The 17,712-nt window shown below is 33.8% G+C and overlaps 1 protein-coding gene across 1 annotated transcript in view; it reads left to right on the forward strand.

Annotated features, from left to right (window-relative positions):
* The window catches only part of LOC130968152 (uncharacterized), a 47,536-nt gene that overhangs the window by 11,329 nt on the left and 18,495 nt on the right, over positions 1–17,712 (forward strand). The window contains exons 4-5 of the mRNA XM_057893259.1: positions 16,220–16,456; positions 16,583–16,715. Coding sequence (XP_057749242.1) covers positions 16,220–16,456; positions 16,583–16,715 — 370 coding nt within the window. The remainder of the gene's footprint in view (positions 1–16,219; positions 16,457–16,582; positions 16,716–17,712) is intronic.

The following is a 17,712-nucleotide window of genomic DNA, read 5'->3' on the forward strand; positions in this document are numbered from 1 at the left end:
CCTATACACACCAAACAAACGATATCAAGTTGATTAGTCTCAATATCGGAAGTACAGTGCTTCAAAGTACCAAAGGTACACTCATGGACTTCATGCTAGATGTATCAGTTAGATACCCTAACTAGCACAGGCACAGACTCAGAGTATGCATTGAAGCATAAGCAGTTCCATCCCTCAGGCTCACGAGGATGAACTGCTCTAATACCATAATGTAACATCCTAATATTCAAATCCTTATGCTCGAGTCATAAGTCAATGATATTATGGTGGTACGACTCTCAGGTGAATTTTTAATACATAAATATAGGTAATTTCGAAAGGAGTATTAATCGAGAAGTCTGAAAATGGAGTAAAATAAAATTATGAAGACGTATCACTCACGTTTCGACAACAAGGTAAACTATGAAGTTGAAAGCGATATACAGATAAAGGTCTAAAGAAGAATAAGAGAAGGACAATATATAGATATATAACATAAGTAAATAGCCACTACTCATGACCCGCGAAGTTTAGGTCGGCTAAGGTATAGTATAACAGTAGTGGACAATAGAATCTCTTAATCTCTCCCAAAAGAAACATAAGAGCCTCTATAGGCAAGTTCAAAAGAGTCAAATACATAATATAAGTTTTTCAAAATAAAGGTGGAGAGATTTTAAGCAAAATATAAAATGGAGAATGTAAAGATCTTCGCCATCTCTCAGATGAACCACAGCTCACTTCTGAGCACCTAGACCTGTATCTGAAAAACAAGAGATATATACAGAACGAGAATCCCCGTTCCATGGGTTCCCAGTACGGTAAAAGTGACAAATAAATATAATGCATTGTAATAAAAACTCACTAAGTATCCTAAACTTCCTTTCACCAAATATTCACCCAATGTTCTTGCTAATCCATAAACAGGCAACTGTCATAAGGGAATGCTAAATCTAATTCATATTTTTCATGCTTCCCAACTTTCTAACTCTCTTACAAATCAGAATCAGAATCATAAGCCAAACCATTACCAGTTATGTTGTCTCAATAATTCTATATCAATACTTCATATTCTCACCTGGAGCAAGTGAAATCACTTCACTGCGTCTACCCAAGGAACTCAAATTATCCCATTCAATAGTCATCATCGTTATTCAATTACATCATCAATTCATCTCATCAAGAACAGCCCTCAGCGTCCACCAACACCAGCATGAGGGACCTCCCAGTTGTACAAACACAAGCAATACAGACAAGTAATACATCATTAAAGTACAAGTAGAACAAGTAGCACATAATCAGGTAACATAGCATATAAGATATAGCAATCCAAAGCAAACAGGCAAACCCAAACAATTCAAACATATGCAAACGATATATGCTTGTCCTATGGCTGATGATATCATCTGTCAGTTATATAGCCAACCCGACACGTCCTGGTAGCTAACCATGGACAGAAACACCCATCGCGGAGTAAGTTGGTTTGAGCTACAACCCCCTTGTTACTACCCGCTCAACCCAGAGCCAATGGAATAACCACTACTGCTGCTACTAGCCAGGCGGGTGTTTAAAAGCTCAACCTGGAGCGAGTGGATTCACCACTACTGCTGCTAATACCTAGGCATCACAATCTATAACCTGAAGCAAGTGGGATGAACCACAACCCTTGCTATTGCCCAGGATATCAAAATATACATTCATTAAGTTTAAAATCAATCATCATTTTTATCAAATCTCAAACGTTAACCTAGAGCAAGCGGGACGAACCACTACCCTTACTATTACCCAGGTATCACAATCTTTGACCTGGAGTAAGCGGGATGAACCACAACCCTTACTACTACACAGGTATCACAAATACACATTTATTCATAACTCCATAATTAAACTCATTTCTCATAATCTTCCTTTCCCATCTCATACCCGGAGCAAGTGGACAATGCCACTGCCTACTACCCGGGGTCACACGTCACATTCAACATTTTCCATCATTATTCATTTACCACATTCATTAATCATATATGCATTTCCGGCAAACTCGCCCCATGTTCAAGCTTAATCAATCAATCATAATAATTTAATCATTAATCATATACATGTACATACTCAGCCATATTTCAATGCTTGTCACAGCCATCCGACTCATAACATATACAGCACTCTCACCATCATCCTCAGTAACTCATACAATCATCATTACTCATCATTCATCATTGATTCTTACTTTACTTCATCCACAAGTTGCCACATGTCCTAGCTTCTTTTCATTACTAGGCATGCTATAAAGATTTAGGACCTAGAGGATAAAAATGGAGGCTTAGAAGTCTGAAATTCGGCTTTAAAAAACTCAAAAACCAACTTTTGCTGAAAACAGGGTCAAGCGTGCGCGTCGTCCACGTGCACATGTCGAAGCCAGAAAAACAACGTGACGTGTGCGCGTCGCCTATGCACACGCGTGGTAGTCAGAAAAGCAAAGCGATACGTACGCGTCAACCACACGTACGCGTGGGTGCGTTTTGTGCTCCTCGCACAAAACCAGCACAGTATCCGCACAACTCGGTATTTTCTATGGGGCATTCGCATCAGTGCAGCGACACATACGCGTTAGCCAGGCGCACGCGTGGATGAGTAAAAATCGAGACTGACACGTGCGCGTGCACGTAGAAGCACGATTTTCCAAAATTTTTACTAAGTTAAAAAGCTGCAGAATTACACTTTTAAACCCCAAGCTTCAAACACATATAACTTCTTCTACAAAAATTTTTTTCAACCATTTCTGAACCGTTGGAAAGATCTTTGAATAAACTTTCATAAAAAACTCTTTTTAAAGAATTACAAACTTCGTGGACCGAGTTACGGACCACCAAATTTGGTCAAAAATAATTTTTTACCCAAAAATGGAAATCACCTATTTTTCCAATGTTCACAAGCCAAATTCATTTCCACTCATTCAAATGACCACAACCCAACCACATTCACATAATTACACGCAACTAAACCAAACCTATCTCCTCTATACAATTTCACCCAAAACTATCAAATTCCACACCTCAATTTCTCAAACCTTATTATTCAATAACCAAACCAATTATTCACACATTCAATATCTAAAATTTATTCAATCTCTTATATCATCACACAATACACACATCAACTTACCTTCCTTATCTCTTTCCAGCCTCCGGCCCAAATTTTACGGCCTCCAGCCCAAATTCACAATTAAATTGCATATTCTCCAAACCAATATTCATTATCCAATTCATCAAATTCTCAACACACCAAACATACAAATCCACACAATTTCTCAACTCAATCATTAATTCACATGACATATCAACTATGCATATTTACACCAACTATTTACTGATTTACACAATCCAAACTTAATCCTAGGGACATCTAGCATATGAATTCTCATCACACCACACTGTGCTTAAATGAAACTTAAACTGTACCTCTTGTAACCAAAATAATTGAGCTTCTTCTTGGAAGTCTCCACCAACCCTTAGTTCAAAGCTTCACCAAGGCTCCTCAAGCAACACCAACCTCCCAATTGTGCACCAAAATCATCAAATACACTAATATAACCAATTTCGCATATATACATTAACCTAGGGTTCATGAAAATAATAAATCACAAGAGTTGGAGGGTTCCTTACCTTAATCCATTGAGGTTTGTGATAAATATCACCCATGGGTCATACTAGAGCACTCCTAAACAACTAAAATCACATGATTTCCTTAAAACCCAAACCAAATTCGAATTTAAAGTGAAAAATATAAATTGGGTAGAGGAAAGTGGTATACTCACCACAAAACTTAGATAGAATCATAGAAGATGAGGAGAGCGATGCGTGACCGTAAACGGGTTGTCAATCGGAGTTTCGGAGAGAAAGTTATGGTGATTTAAAGTTGGAACTTGGATTAGGTTTTCTCCTCTCTTCTCTCTTCTCCAAAGCTGCGCCCCTACCCTCTTCCATTATGGTAGATGAGCTAAAATGCTCATAACTAATATTTATATATGTTGGGTATTGGGCCCACTTGGGCCCAGTTCACTTATTTTTGTCTGTTGGCCCAATTTTGGGCTAAAACCTTTAAGATTAGCACTCTAAATCGCACTTTAAATATTTCTACCTTTCCTAATTAAAATTCCTAATTTCTTAACCTCATTTACTTATAATTAATTTTCTCAACTATAGTATCAGACAGATCTCAGCCGGTACTGCCGGTCAAAATTTTAATGCGCGTTTTTACGCAGAAAACTATGTTTTCCGACTCAGAAAAATTCACTGAGTCTAAATATCATATTTAAATTATTAAATTCTGATTGCTAGTTTTTCTAACCATTTTCGCTCATATCTAATTTATTATTTAATTAATTACGGTTAGACTTGGTTTTACATGCTTAACTTCATTGTCAATTATGCACAGTTAATTCATACATTCAGAAAGTAAAAGCAAGGCCACCACATCAAAGTAATTGGAATAACTCATGATATAACTCAAGATCTTATGTATTTTACTACTGTGTTTTCAAAAAATTTCTTTTTAAGCTTTAGTGAGTAATGCATGAGACATCTTCTACCCATAAAATTTTTAAAATTTTCAAAATTGAACTACTAGACTAGAAAGCAAAGGAAATCCTAATAGTGATCATGCAAGAGCTAGAATAGAAACTGAAAATAACATAGAAGAAGGGATGATGAAACTTAACCACCTCAGTTAAGATGGTTGCTCAGGCTGTGCTCTTCTATGAAGATGATTCACCTTCCTTTGGTGCCATTGATGATAATATACACTTAGAGCTCGCTCTGCAACACCAAACTTAAAAACTTTGCTTGTCCTCAAGCAAAGAAAACTTGGCTCCTTAGTGGCGTTGAATGCCAGGACCGGCATTTGAACGACAGAGGGTCCTCTCTGTTCCCTTATGGGCATTGAACGCCCAAGTTCTCTTCCCCCTTCTAGCGTTGAATGCCAGTTGGGGTATACACCAGGGTGTTCTGTTCTCCTTGCCACGCATTCCTGTTTCTGTTCTAAGCACTGTGCATGATCACAAACATTAGAAAACCTAGGAAAACTTTGAAAATCAGTGAAAATTAAAATGAAATCAAGCTAAAATAAAATTAAAGTAAAACTGAAATAAACTAAAGGATACTTATGGTTGGGTTGCCTCCCAACAAGCGCTTCTTTAATGTCATTAACTTGACACTTGATTGTTGAAGTTTCTTCCTCTTTTCCAGTTGGTTAAAAGAAATGACTCCAAGGGAGAAGAGGAGGAGAATAGTGCCCTTGGATTTGAATTCCTCCTAACAAGCTTTCTTTTATGGTTATCAGCTTGATTCTCCTTGCTTGTTAGGGTAGGGTTGTGTTGTTTCTTGTTTACCTTCTCTTTTTCATGGATATTATCTATTGTTCCTTGGTCACAATCCCCTTTTCAATACATTCCTTGATTATCTCTACCACTCTGAATTCAGGACCTCAGTGTTGTGTGATGGGTGGAGTGTACCCTTCATCAAGAGCCTTTAGGTTTGGTAGTTCAGTGAACTCACCCTCTATTAGCTCTCTGCTTCATTAGAGTGTAACTTCCCAAACTTGTCTTCCTCCCTTACACTATCCTTTGTTCGTGTATCTCCTTCTTCTTCAATGTGTGAGGATGAAGAACTCTCTAATTTACTGAGGTATGGACTCCTTTGAATGATTTCCTCACATTATTTTACAGGAATTTATATTGCTTCTCTTATGAGGGAGTTTGCTTGTTCCTCTGCCCAGTGCTTGGTAATTACCTCCACATGCCCCTCTACATTCTTGACACTCATTCTCATCTTGTATGCCATCTTGAGCGACATCCCTTAATTCTTTCATGGTAAGCTCTAAAGCTGATAGTTCTGAATAAGGAGATGATGAATCTTGATATGAATAATAAGATGGTGGCTCTTGATATGAGTAAAAAGAGCATGGTTCTTGGTATAGATAGAGAGGTGGTAGTTCTTGGTATGAATATGCAGGGGATAAAGATGGAAATTTTTGCAAAATTTTCTCTGTTATTTGCTCTAGTTCTTGGCAGGCAAGATCAAAAGATGATGCTTTTTCATATGAGTAAGAAGATGATGGTTCTTGATAGACGGAATATGGAACATTGACATCTCCTTACTCTTGACCTTGCCAACCAAAATATGGATAATTTTTCCATCCATAGTAATTCGAATCACTACTTGGGTGTGAGTAGTAACCCATGTGATCCCTCTCCATGATTGTTTCTCAACACAAAACACCAAACAAAATTAAACGCACCAGGTGGTAAACAGAAAAGTAAGGAAGAAAACTTTCTTTTTGAAAAATTCAAAAATAAATAATAAAAAAATAGAGTACTAATTTGAAAATAAAAAATAACTAAAAATTTCAAAAAAAATTTAAAAATTAGAAAGAGAGGGGTTTAAAAATTTTCGAAATTCAAAGAGAAAGTAAAAGAAAAATTAAAGAGACACAAAACTAAAAATAAAACAAGATAAGATAAATAATTAACTAACAAGATTTGAAATTAAAGATGGAAGAATGGATTTGAAAATTTTCGAGAAGTTGGAGAGAGAAAAAGTCAAATGAAGATTTTGAAATTCAAATTTGAAAGAAAGAAAAACTAAAGAAAACACTAAACTTAAAAATTGAATTTAAAATTTGAATTTAAATGAAAAATCAAATGACTAGAATAAAAAAAAGATAAATAAGATAAAGATTAAGAATCAAGAAAGATAAGTAAGATATGATTTGAAAATCTTAAAAAAATTAATTAAAAAGAAAAAGAAAAGATTTGAAATTTTTGAAATTTATAAAGAAAAATAAAATATTAAAATATACCAAACTCTTAAAATTAAAACAAGATAAAGCAAGATTTAAATTTAAGATGCAAGTTTTGAAAATTAAAAGAAAAATCAATTCAAAGATTTTGAAATTTAGAAAGAAAAAGTCAAGGGAAAGAAACAAGGTAAGATAAGATTTGAAAATTATGATAGGAGATTTGATTTTGAATTTTTTTTTTTAAATTGGAAAGAGAAAGTCAAATAAAGATTTTGAACTTTGAATTTGAAAGAAAGAAAAACTAACAAAATACTAAACTTTTAAAATTTGAGTTTAAAATAAAGATAAGATAACAAAATTTTGAAATCAAAGGAAAAGAAAAGATAAAGATCAAAGAAGAAAAGATAAGCAAGAAAATTAAATTAAATAAAAAGACTACTAACGGGACACCAAACTTAAAATTTGAAACCAAGATAGAAAAAGATTTTCGAATATATATATATTTCGAGGAAATTAAAAAGAAAGAAAAACACTAGACAGACACCAAACATAAGAAATTTTGAAATCAAATAACACTAAAAATTGAGAGAAAAAACACTAAAAGACACCAAACTTAAAAATTTTTAAATCCAACAAGGGAAAACACTAAAGAAATTCAAACACAAAGAAAACAAACAAGAATAATTTTTGAAAATCAAGAAAGAAAAATCAACCAAAACCAAAAGACACCATACTTAAGATTTGAAACAAAAGTTGAAAAAGAGAAAAAGATGATTAAGATGAATTTTTGAAAACTTTTAAGAAGATAAACAAATATGGTTTGAAAATTTTTACAAGAAACACAATTAAAAGAAAAACAGTAAAAAGTACCTGATCTAAGGAGAAAGACAACCGGTAGTTTGTCAATCTCGAACAATCCTCCACAACTGCGCCAAAAACTTGATGCGTGAAATTAGAACTCGCACATCTAAATTGGCAAGTGCACCGGGTCGTCCAAGTAATACCTCAGGTGAGTGAGGGTCGATCCCATGAGGATTGTTGGATTGAACAAGCAATAGTTATCTTGCTGGTCATAGTCAGGCCAATAGAAAAGATAGTTGTTGTTGTAGGTGCATAAAACAACATAAGAACGAAAGTAATACCGAATTAATGTAGAACCAATTATGAGAAATCAGTTAAGGCCTCGGAGATGCTTGTTCTTCCAGATTAATACTTCTTACTGACTATTTTAACAATGAATGATTCATTCAATGGTAAGGCTGTAAGTGATTAAAGCCAGGGTCAGTGGTCATTAATCTCCTCTGATCCACACCAAACGCCATGGTTAGTGGTCATTCGATCTGAACGAGGGTGAAGCTCACGCAATTCAATCTCTGGTGATCCTACTCAAAATGCCACAGACAAGGTCAAATCTTCCGAATCGGAAAATGAAGCTCAGGGTTCTAGCCTTAACGCCACAGAAACCTCAATTACCCATGATTAACGAAATTTTATGTCACTTATCCCAATTAGCCCAGATACTCTATTGGAATCTGTGATGCATTCTCAAACCACAGCTCAATACTATCCTGTCAGGGACTCGCAAGAACTCATGTAGAATAAGAGGTCATACTTTCGTTCCACCTGAGATTCATAAGGATGAAGAACAAAAATGCATTATAAAATAGAATCAAATGAATATTAAAATAGAAAAGTAATGATATTAATCCATAAGAATGAGTAGAGCTCCTATCCTTAACTTAGGAGGTTTAATTGCTCATACTTTACAGAAAAATAGATAAGAAGGTGTAATGTAATGTGTCTGTGCTTCTCCCCTCCTAGGAGGCATGATCCTCACGAGGAAGGAAGTTCCTTATTTATAGTAAAAACTCTAAGAATAAACCTAAAAGATATTGTTCTTAATTAAAAATTACAAAAATAAAATAAGCTCAGAAGTGTTAAAATCCACTGTGCGCCCACTTTGGTCATGTGCTTTGTATGCCTGCCATTCAACTTGGGCTTCTGGGCGTTGAACGTCTATTAGGAGGGTGAGCGTGCTGTTTCCTTGCTCCCTGGGTGGCGTTGAACTCTAGCCTTAGGCGTTCAACACTGGGCTTGCTCCTTTTTGGGTATTGAACTCCAGTCTTGGGCGTTCCACTTGGAGGCTGGTCCTTCTTGGGCGTTGAACTCTAGAGGTGGGCGTTCAACTTCTGTTTTGGGCATTAGAAGTTAGCTTTCCAACGTCATTTTAGATCGCATCAATTGGACCTTTATAGCTCAAGATATACTCATTGGAATGCACAGAGGTCAGGATTTGACAACATTTGCTATCCTTTCTTTGCCTCTGAATCAGACTTTGCCAAAACTTGCCAATTTCATCCAAAAATCACCTTAAATCATAAGAAAAACACAAAAACTCAAAGTCACATCCAAAAGGTAAATTTTAAACTAAAACATACTAAAACGTAATAAAACTTAATAAAATATAACAAAAAACACACTAAAAATGCTGTGGAAAAGGGTATAAGATGATCCGTCATCAGTCGGCCCACCCTTTTGTGAGGTGGTTTAGGAAGTCTATTTTGTATTGATTTGGTAGGGTAGGGTGGCTCGCCTCATTTTAGGGCAAGATTATGGCTAGGCATCTTTAGTTGTTTTTAAGTTGTTTTTTGAATAGTTTTCTTAGATTTAAATCAAAGTTCTTATATTTTTAGTGAAGTTTTTATGACTAATTATATGTTTGGATTTATTTTAGAATGATTATATTTTTAGAACATGTTTAAGTAAATCAGGATAAAATTTATTTGAAATTACACAAGTGCACTTCTAGGGAAGAAACACAAAGCTGGTGCCAGGCTTCAAGAGGCCAAGCCTAGCGCCAGGAACAGGAGCCCAACTCCAAGCACCGGCGCCCATCACCCAACCTCCAAGCTAGGCGCCGAAACTCCCTACTCCAAAGCCCGATGCCTTCGTGCCCTAGGAAGACCCAAATGGACTGGCCCCAACTCCCAGAATTGGCACTTAGCGCCACCTAACTTCAAAGTATTGGGTGCCCATTGCCCAAACCCAGACCCAACTCCAAGTGAATTCGCAACTCCTAGTGATCTAGAATTTATCAGAGCCCAGAGCTAGTGGATCAAGCTCAGCGCCAAGATCATAGTCCGTTCCTAATAAGCTCTAAATTCAACCGAAAATTCAAGATTTAAATGATTAGTCAGCATTCACTTCTTTTAGAAAGATAAAATTTGGTTGTTAGGATTTAGTTTAGATTATATCTAAATTATTGTTTTGAATTTGAGTAAATTATTATCTCATTCTTCGGAGAAAAGAAGATAAGATTAGTTTTTGAATTTCAATAGTCAAGAAGCTAGAATAACTAGATTCAACCAACACCTTATTAGTCTTAGGTTATTTTCTTTTCTATCATAAGTAACTAAACCTTCTCTGTTAAAGGTTAGGAGCTTTATTTGATTTTATAAATTAATAATATAAGTGTTTTCTTTATTTTGATTCATGCTTTTTTACTTTTTCAAGATTGAGTTTCATTCTTCATCTTTAACGGTTAGAAGTATTGAAAAATATTCTAATTCTGTCTTGGATTCTGTTATTACATTGGAACATTTAATATTGGAATTAGCTTAAAACTCTTTCTCATGATTTTCAACTTGACTAAGAATAGTATTTTGAAAGTTGTATGGCTTTAAATCAAAACCTTGCGTAACCTCTTCTCTTAATTAGTTGACCAAGGAATTGACAATTACTTAAGTTAAGAGAAATTAAATTGCTAAGGAATTGGAGTTTGGTTATAAATGATTTGTTGTGAAAATAATTTTTCATGAGTGAAAGTAGGAAAACATAAGAATTACTTTTTCTAAGAGTCAAACACCTCCAAAGTCTTTAACATACCATTCTTTGATTACTTTTCCAAAGTTTCTAAGCATTTATTCATTCACAAGCACAATCTTTTTTATTGTTCTTTGCTTCTATTTCAAGATTCACAATCCTCTTGCCGATTTTTTATTGATCTAATTAGAGATTCAATTAGACATTACTTGATTTAGTTTTTTTAATCCTCGTGAGAATGATATCCACTCATTGTGGTATTACTTAGAGCGATTTGGTGTACTTGCCAATATAAGAGTGTATCAATTTTGGCTCATCACAGGGTAACTCGCTTTTGCACCCCCTAGTGGAGAGGGTATCTCTCCCTTTCCACAACCCCATCTTTATTAAAAAAATGGCCCTCATTTCTTTCCCATCTTTGTCACATGATCTTTATATTAATTTTTGTTAGTTTAGTAAACTTTGATGGATATTTAAGGATATTGATTGAAAAAAAATTCAAAAAGTTTTTAAAAAACTAACACAAAATAATAAACATAACACAATATAATCTTACATAATTTACTTTAGAAGATAAATATTCATAATTTATTCTTTAAAAAATACAACATAAAATTAAATATAAAAGTTCATATATATCATTTAGAAGTCAAACCTTTTCAAATATATAATATTATTTATGTTATTGTCTATCCCACATCAATGATAATATTATCTAGATCTGGTATTAATAAATAAATAAAAATGATTATCACTACAAGAAAGGAAAATTTATCGACGGCAAAGCCCTTTTGCCATCAAAAAAGATTATCAGCGAAGCTGCCATTAGTAAATCCAGATCATTATTACCGATGGCTATAGATCGTTAGTAAAATATGGCATGGAAAAATATTATTTTCATTGTACTAACAGTTAAACCATCAATAACACTAATGGTAAATAAAAAAAACATATTAATTGAATATTTTCGATGGACAAGCCTTCGGTAAAATGCAAAAGTACCTTTTGTTATTTTTTTAAAACATAATGTACTAACAGCTAAAAGTGTGGATTTCGTAAATGATATATACATGTATTGGGTCCTTAACTAAAATACAATGAAAAAATAGAAATAGGAAAATGTCGTCAAAACTGAAAAGGAAAGTACAGTACTTGTAATCATCTAAGATGAATTTGTCATCATCGTCGTTGGCTCCATCTGAGATCTTGGGGTTTGTGGTGGCACTGGTGGTGCTGGTGGCGCCAATAGTTGGGGATCAGAAGATGTCGAAGGAGGATATCTAGGCGGTAGAAAAGGTGGCATGGCTGGCGCACCGTTAGACACGTCGTTCGCTAGCTTTTCCTGCATAAAGGAATTCATGTTTGTGACCGTATTCTTCAACTAGTCTAGATCGGACTACTAGTGGATGACGGTCTCTTGGAGGCTCTTGATATTCACACCTCTACTAGCAGTAGACTTAATATTAGAGAATCATGGAGTAGTTGTGGTGGATTAATATCCCATGTTATGGATCCTCCCTTGCTTGTGGCCACCAACTGTCTGCATCAATATCTCATCCTAAGATATTGGTGGTGGCTCCTGTCCCACTATACAATCTAAGCCACATGCTTTTCCTAGACCTTAGCTAGCTAAATTTCAACTCTATCTAAAATCGAATAAAATTGATGAAGATAGAGTTAAATAAACAAACAAATATAATTTATTGAGATATATTTGGATTTGTCAAACTCATAGAAGTGTCCTAAGACCGCTTCTCAATCCACCTCATATGATCTTCCTTCCTCGTCTGCGTCCTCTGAAAGACCTCACTCCGATGAAGTTTGCGAGAATCCCTATCTTTTGTCCATAGGATTTAGAATTTCAAGAAGTCATTATACTAGTTTCAACTTTATTAATAATAAAGAAAACAAATTAAGTTAACAACCTCCCGTGTGGATAGATCCGCTGGTCTCGGATGCTCAACTGGCTCGGGCCTTAGCCCGAATTGTCCGATAATCTACTGTGTTCCAATACTCCTTTAGATGGACAAGGATATCGTCTGGATCCAGTCTGTAGGAGCACTTTTATTGTGGATGTCTGCTAGCATCTCCTAGAGGCGCTTGGCAGCTCTCACTCACCAAGCATTGTATATCTTCTGCTCCTCACTGTGGATGAAGTCAAAGTGGTCCTGCAATATCAAACGCAAATGAATCATATCAATATAAGTTTATAATTTGATATTAGAAAAATACTTAATTACCTTAAAAGGTTGCCACCAAAGATCATGGATGCCATCTAGAGCTACACTAAACTTGGGTATGAACCACCTATAGTGGTTCTTTAAAAACCCAACTAATTCCCTTTATCTTCTGTTTCGGGAGGTCCCAATTATCATTAAATAAATAATTTTCACTACAAATACATGTTATACTATAAAATTAATTAAACCCATAAATATAAAACATACTAGTCACCTCCATCCAACACTAGCATCTGTTTAATAGACTGTGTAGATAGGGCATCTCTTGAGGCTCCAGCTGTTGAATGTATTGACTGTGACTGTAGGTTAACCGATGCCTGTGGCTGGGGTGGTGTATGGGTTTGTGGTTGTGGTTGGGGCTGAGGCTGTGCTTGAGGCTACAGCTACGAGTGTGGAGGTATCTGATGTGTGCCACCTGCCTCTGAGGATAACCCAAGTCAAGTAAGATACCTGTATTTTCCTAGGCCATCCTCTACAACGACCATCAACCTGCTCATCCTCACCTCGCCTTCTACCCCTGTCACTTGTCATGTCATCTAAAGCTGGTAAAAGTAAATAAAATTAGACCATTAGTGCTTAATTCCTCCTACATTGTCCTTATAAGAAAAGCATATTCCGAATGATGTTCCAAAATTAGCAAATTATTGACAAAAATATTTTTAAAATTTGTTAATAATAAAAGGTTTAATTACTCGGTTGGTTCCTATAGTTTTGCGAAATTTTCAATTAGGTCCCTATACATTTTTTCCTTTTAACTAGGTTCCTGCACCAATTTTTTTTTTCAATTAGGTCCCTCTTAGTAGTAATTTGCTTAATTGTATAGGAATCCAACTAAAAAAAATTGGTGTAGGGACTCAAATAAAAAGAAAAAAAAGTGTAGGACTCAATTGAAAAAAAAATTTGGTGTAGGGACCCAATTAAAAAGAAAAAAAGTATAAGGACCTAATTAAAAATTTTGCGAAACTATAGGGACCAAAAGAGTAATTAAACCATAATAAAATATTCTCAAAATATTTAAAATACAAAAAAGTAACAATAGAATACAATTTTAATAAGCAACAAATGTCCTTAGATTTAGCAAATGACTTGTGTATTTAATTTGAAATTTTAAAAGAAAACTTGAATAAAAATACATGCAAAAAGCTAGATCAAAATTTCTCTCTCTAGATTTTTATTTTTAAAAATATTTATGGCTATTGACAAAAAATTAAAAAATATCAACATACTTAAAATAATTACATATTAAAAATAAAAATATCTAATTTTTAATCATATCTGAAAAAACCATAAAAAATTTAATATGTCAATACTTTTGGAAATATAAATTCAACGTCAGATATTTTTATTATATTTAAAATAACTTTTATAATATTTTTGTCATTAATAAATTTGAAAAATTTTTTTGTCAACTACTTAATAATTCAGAGATACTTTTAGTGATTTACTCTTATAAAAACTAGATTTTTCTGAGTTCTGCTAGATGGCTCGAGTTAGAACCTTAACCTGGTTGAGAATGATGAATGAATGATATAATTTATTTTTGGGATCTCCCATATTTAGGATGAAATTCGGTCAGGTCTAGCTTAAATTGAGTGGTCATTCTAGGTCTTTGAGATTCGTTGGTTTAACTTTTTTTTAGGTTTATTAATTAGAAATAAAGCCTAGTACATATTTTATCATTCATTCAATTAGAATTTTATATTAAACACTTGATTACGCTCAAACTATAGTACACTTCTAATGGAAGAAAAGTTATATTGCATTTTGAGAGCTTCAGCTAATATGACAATTCTGCATGACATTAATGATGACTTGTATAACCAGGGGACCACACAGATCTCTAATCTTTATGTTGAAGCTACTTCTTTTTTTTAGTACAACACAAACACGATCACACATACTACATAGATTTATTTCTATTTTTGGCTAAAGTTATATCCAAATTCAGATGTGGCTGCATTTTTTTTGTCAAACATACATACTCACACATATACTCACTCATACACACACACACTAATTCATTATAGCCTAACTACTGTTGAGTATCAAACTTTGTATGGCACATAGTCTCCTAGATGAACCAGGTCTCTCACCTCCAATCAAATATTGAAGTCACTTCTTAAGTCAAATTTTAACTGAACAGTTATGAGGTTAGTTTCGCTCCTATACCATTTTTTTAGTTGAATATACACAACACATACAAAAATAGAAAAAAAATGACATAGTAGCCTAAAAAACCCTAACCTACAATAGCCAAAAAATAAGCAAATTTATACTCTATTTTACTATGACTCCTAAATAATGACTTTGTTTTAAGGTAATAATAGATAAGATAAAGTAGAGTTTAAACGCTAGGTTAATCCTATCTGTGAGTTTAAATCACTCAATTCAAACTCTACCCGCACCGTAACTCTCTCAACCTAACCATACTCAAGTTAATCCACATAAAACAAATTCATTTCTATTCAAATATGATATTTGGTATATTCATATTTTATAATATCAAATACTATTTATATATTATTAATAAATTGAATTATTAGCTTAGTGATACTAAATAGTTGTACAAAAGAGAGAAACTCGAATTTAAATATCTACTTGTTTATCATATGTATGTATGTTTATTATATATAATATATTAAGAGTATGAGTTGGACTAATAGAGTTAGCCTAGTACCTCAACCCAACTCTATCATTGCAGGTCGGGTTGCCAACCCACTTCCATTGGGTGGAAGTAAGTTGGATAATTGCAAGTATAGGTATGGCTACCAACCCTAACTATTATTTTCAAAATCTTAAAAATAGAATATATTAAGAATAAAAATACAAACCAAATATACTCTAAATGCTTAAATACAATGGCGTATGCTAAAAATTTCAATAAATTTTGGCAGAGTCTAAATAAAAGTGAATTGATAGTCCGCCATTAATATGTAAATGCTTAAGTATCACTCACACACGTGCACACGCACACGCACATGCACATGCACATGCACACGCACACAATTTATTTTAAAGTTTGATGTGTCCACACACACACACAATCTTAAAAATAGAATATATTAAGAATAAAAATACAAACCAAATATACTCTAAATGTTTAAATACAATGGCGTATGCTAAAAGTTTCGATAAATTTTGGCAGAGTCTAAATAAAAGTGAATTGATAGTCCGCCATTAATATGTAAATGCTTAAGTGTCACTCACACATACACACACACATACTCAATTTATTTTAAAGTTTGATGTGTCCACACACACACATCCTAAATTATTTTAAAGTTTGATGTGTCTACGATTCTAAGTGTTACTGTCTGTATTAGTATCTGAATTATCTCACAGGTTAAAGTTTAAAAATATATTTAATTTGTTTCAAATGGTTGAACTAGTTTTGCAGATGATGTGATCGAAGCATCAGATGGAATTGTATATTTTAGTGTTGCAAGCACCAAGTTTGGTCTCCATAATTGGTATTTGGATCTGCTAGAAGCAAGGCCTAATGGACAAATTCTTATGTACAATCCATACACAAATGAGGTGGATATTGTCATAGATAAATTGCACTTTCCCAATGGAGTTGCACTCTCTAAAGATGAAGATTATCTTTTGGTTAGTGAAACTTGGAAGTAAGTACCTGTTTACAAATATTTCTTTTTTTACCTCATAATATATCCAAAATTGGGTGTTATATAACATATATATATATATATATATATATATATATATATATATATATATATATATATAATCAGATCAAGAGTCCTTAGATATTGGCTAAAAGGAGCAAACAAGGGCAAAACAGACATTTTCATTGAAAATCTTCCAGGTGGACCTGATAATATCAATCTAGCTCCTGATGGCTCTTTCTGGATTGCTTTGATTCAGGTAACATTGAATTTGGTAATAATTCAATCATGGTAAAAATAAATGAGGACAAAAAATGAGTGTTATATCTTGGAATAAAAATAAGAGTGCATTAAACTTAGCTATGATATTTGAACTGATAAAATAAGAATGAGTAGGAGAAAAATTGAAAGAAAAGAAAAAATATCTCTTAAAAGTGAAATAATCCACTCAAAAATAGTCAAAACGTGTAGATAGATAAAAGTGACTTTCGCTTCAAAAGGGAAAGTGCCTACAAAAATGAATGATTTTCGGCCAATTAATATGATTGGAAGTATCTATAAAGTAATATAAAAATTTCTGGTCAAGAGAATGAAAAAGGGTGATGATTGTTTAGTGGGAGAGATCCGAGTAGCGTTTATTCAAGATAGACATTACATGTGTAATGGTAACATGGCTGAAGAAAGGCTCAGAGTATTGTTGCAATAGATAACTCTTCGATAGAGTTTATTAATATTTGAGCTTATTAGTTTTTCCCCATCGATTTGAATAATGGGTCTCAATTTCCATGAGCAAAAACTCTTGCCATCATGAATCCATTCATTGGTTATTAGGGGCATCCCAAAAACTCCCAGGTCAAAATATGATTTTCAAATTAAGTTCCAAAAAATTTATAAATAGATACAAATCTTTGTTCTCGTCCTCCATATTAAGATATATTATAAGGCCAATGAAAGTCCAATTCCCATATAGGGATTGGATAGTGAGTAATAACTCCAGTAGAGACTAATACGATTCAATTCTATATTTGTTTCAAGAAATATATTGATCACTTCTTATTCTTTTTTCATTGATTCTTTTTCCCCAATTCTGTTGCTACCACGTGCTTTAAGCAATTGATCAGATCGTGTAGATATCCTTTCAACACAACATAAGTCATCGAAAGGGTCTCGAAGACTCACTTAAATTCCTTGTACTGCAGTATTAGTCAGTTATAGTATATATAGTGAAGAAGGCTATTTTACTTTGCATTTTTTCA

Source organism: Arachis stenosperma, chromosome 3 (genome assembly GCF_014773155.1).
Source record: "Arachis stenosperma cultivar V10309 chromosome 3, arast.V10309.gnm1.PFL2, whole genome shotgun sequence".
Classification (NCBI taxonomy): Eukaryota; Viridiplantae; Streptophyta; class Magnoliopsida; order Fabales; family Fabaceae; genus Arachis; species Arachis stenosperma.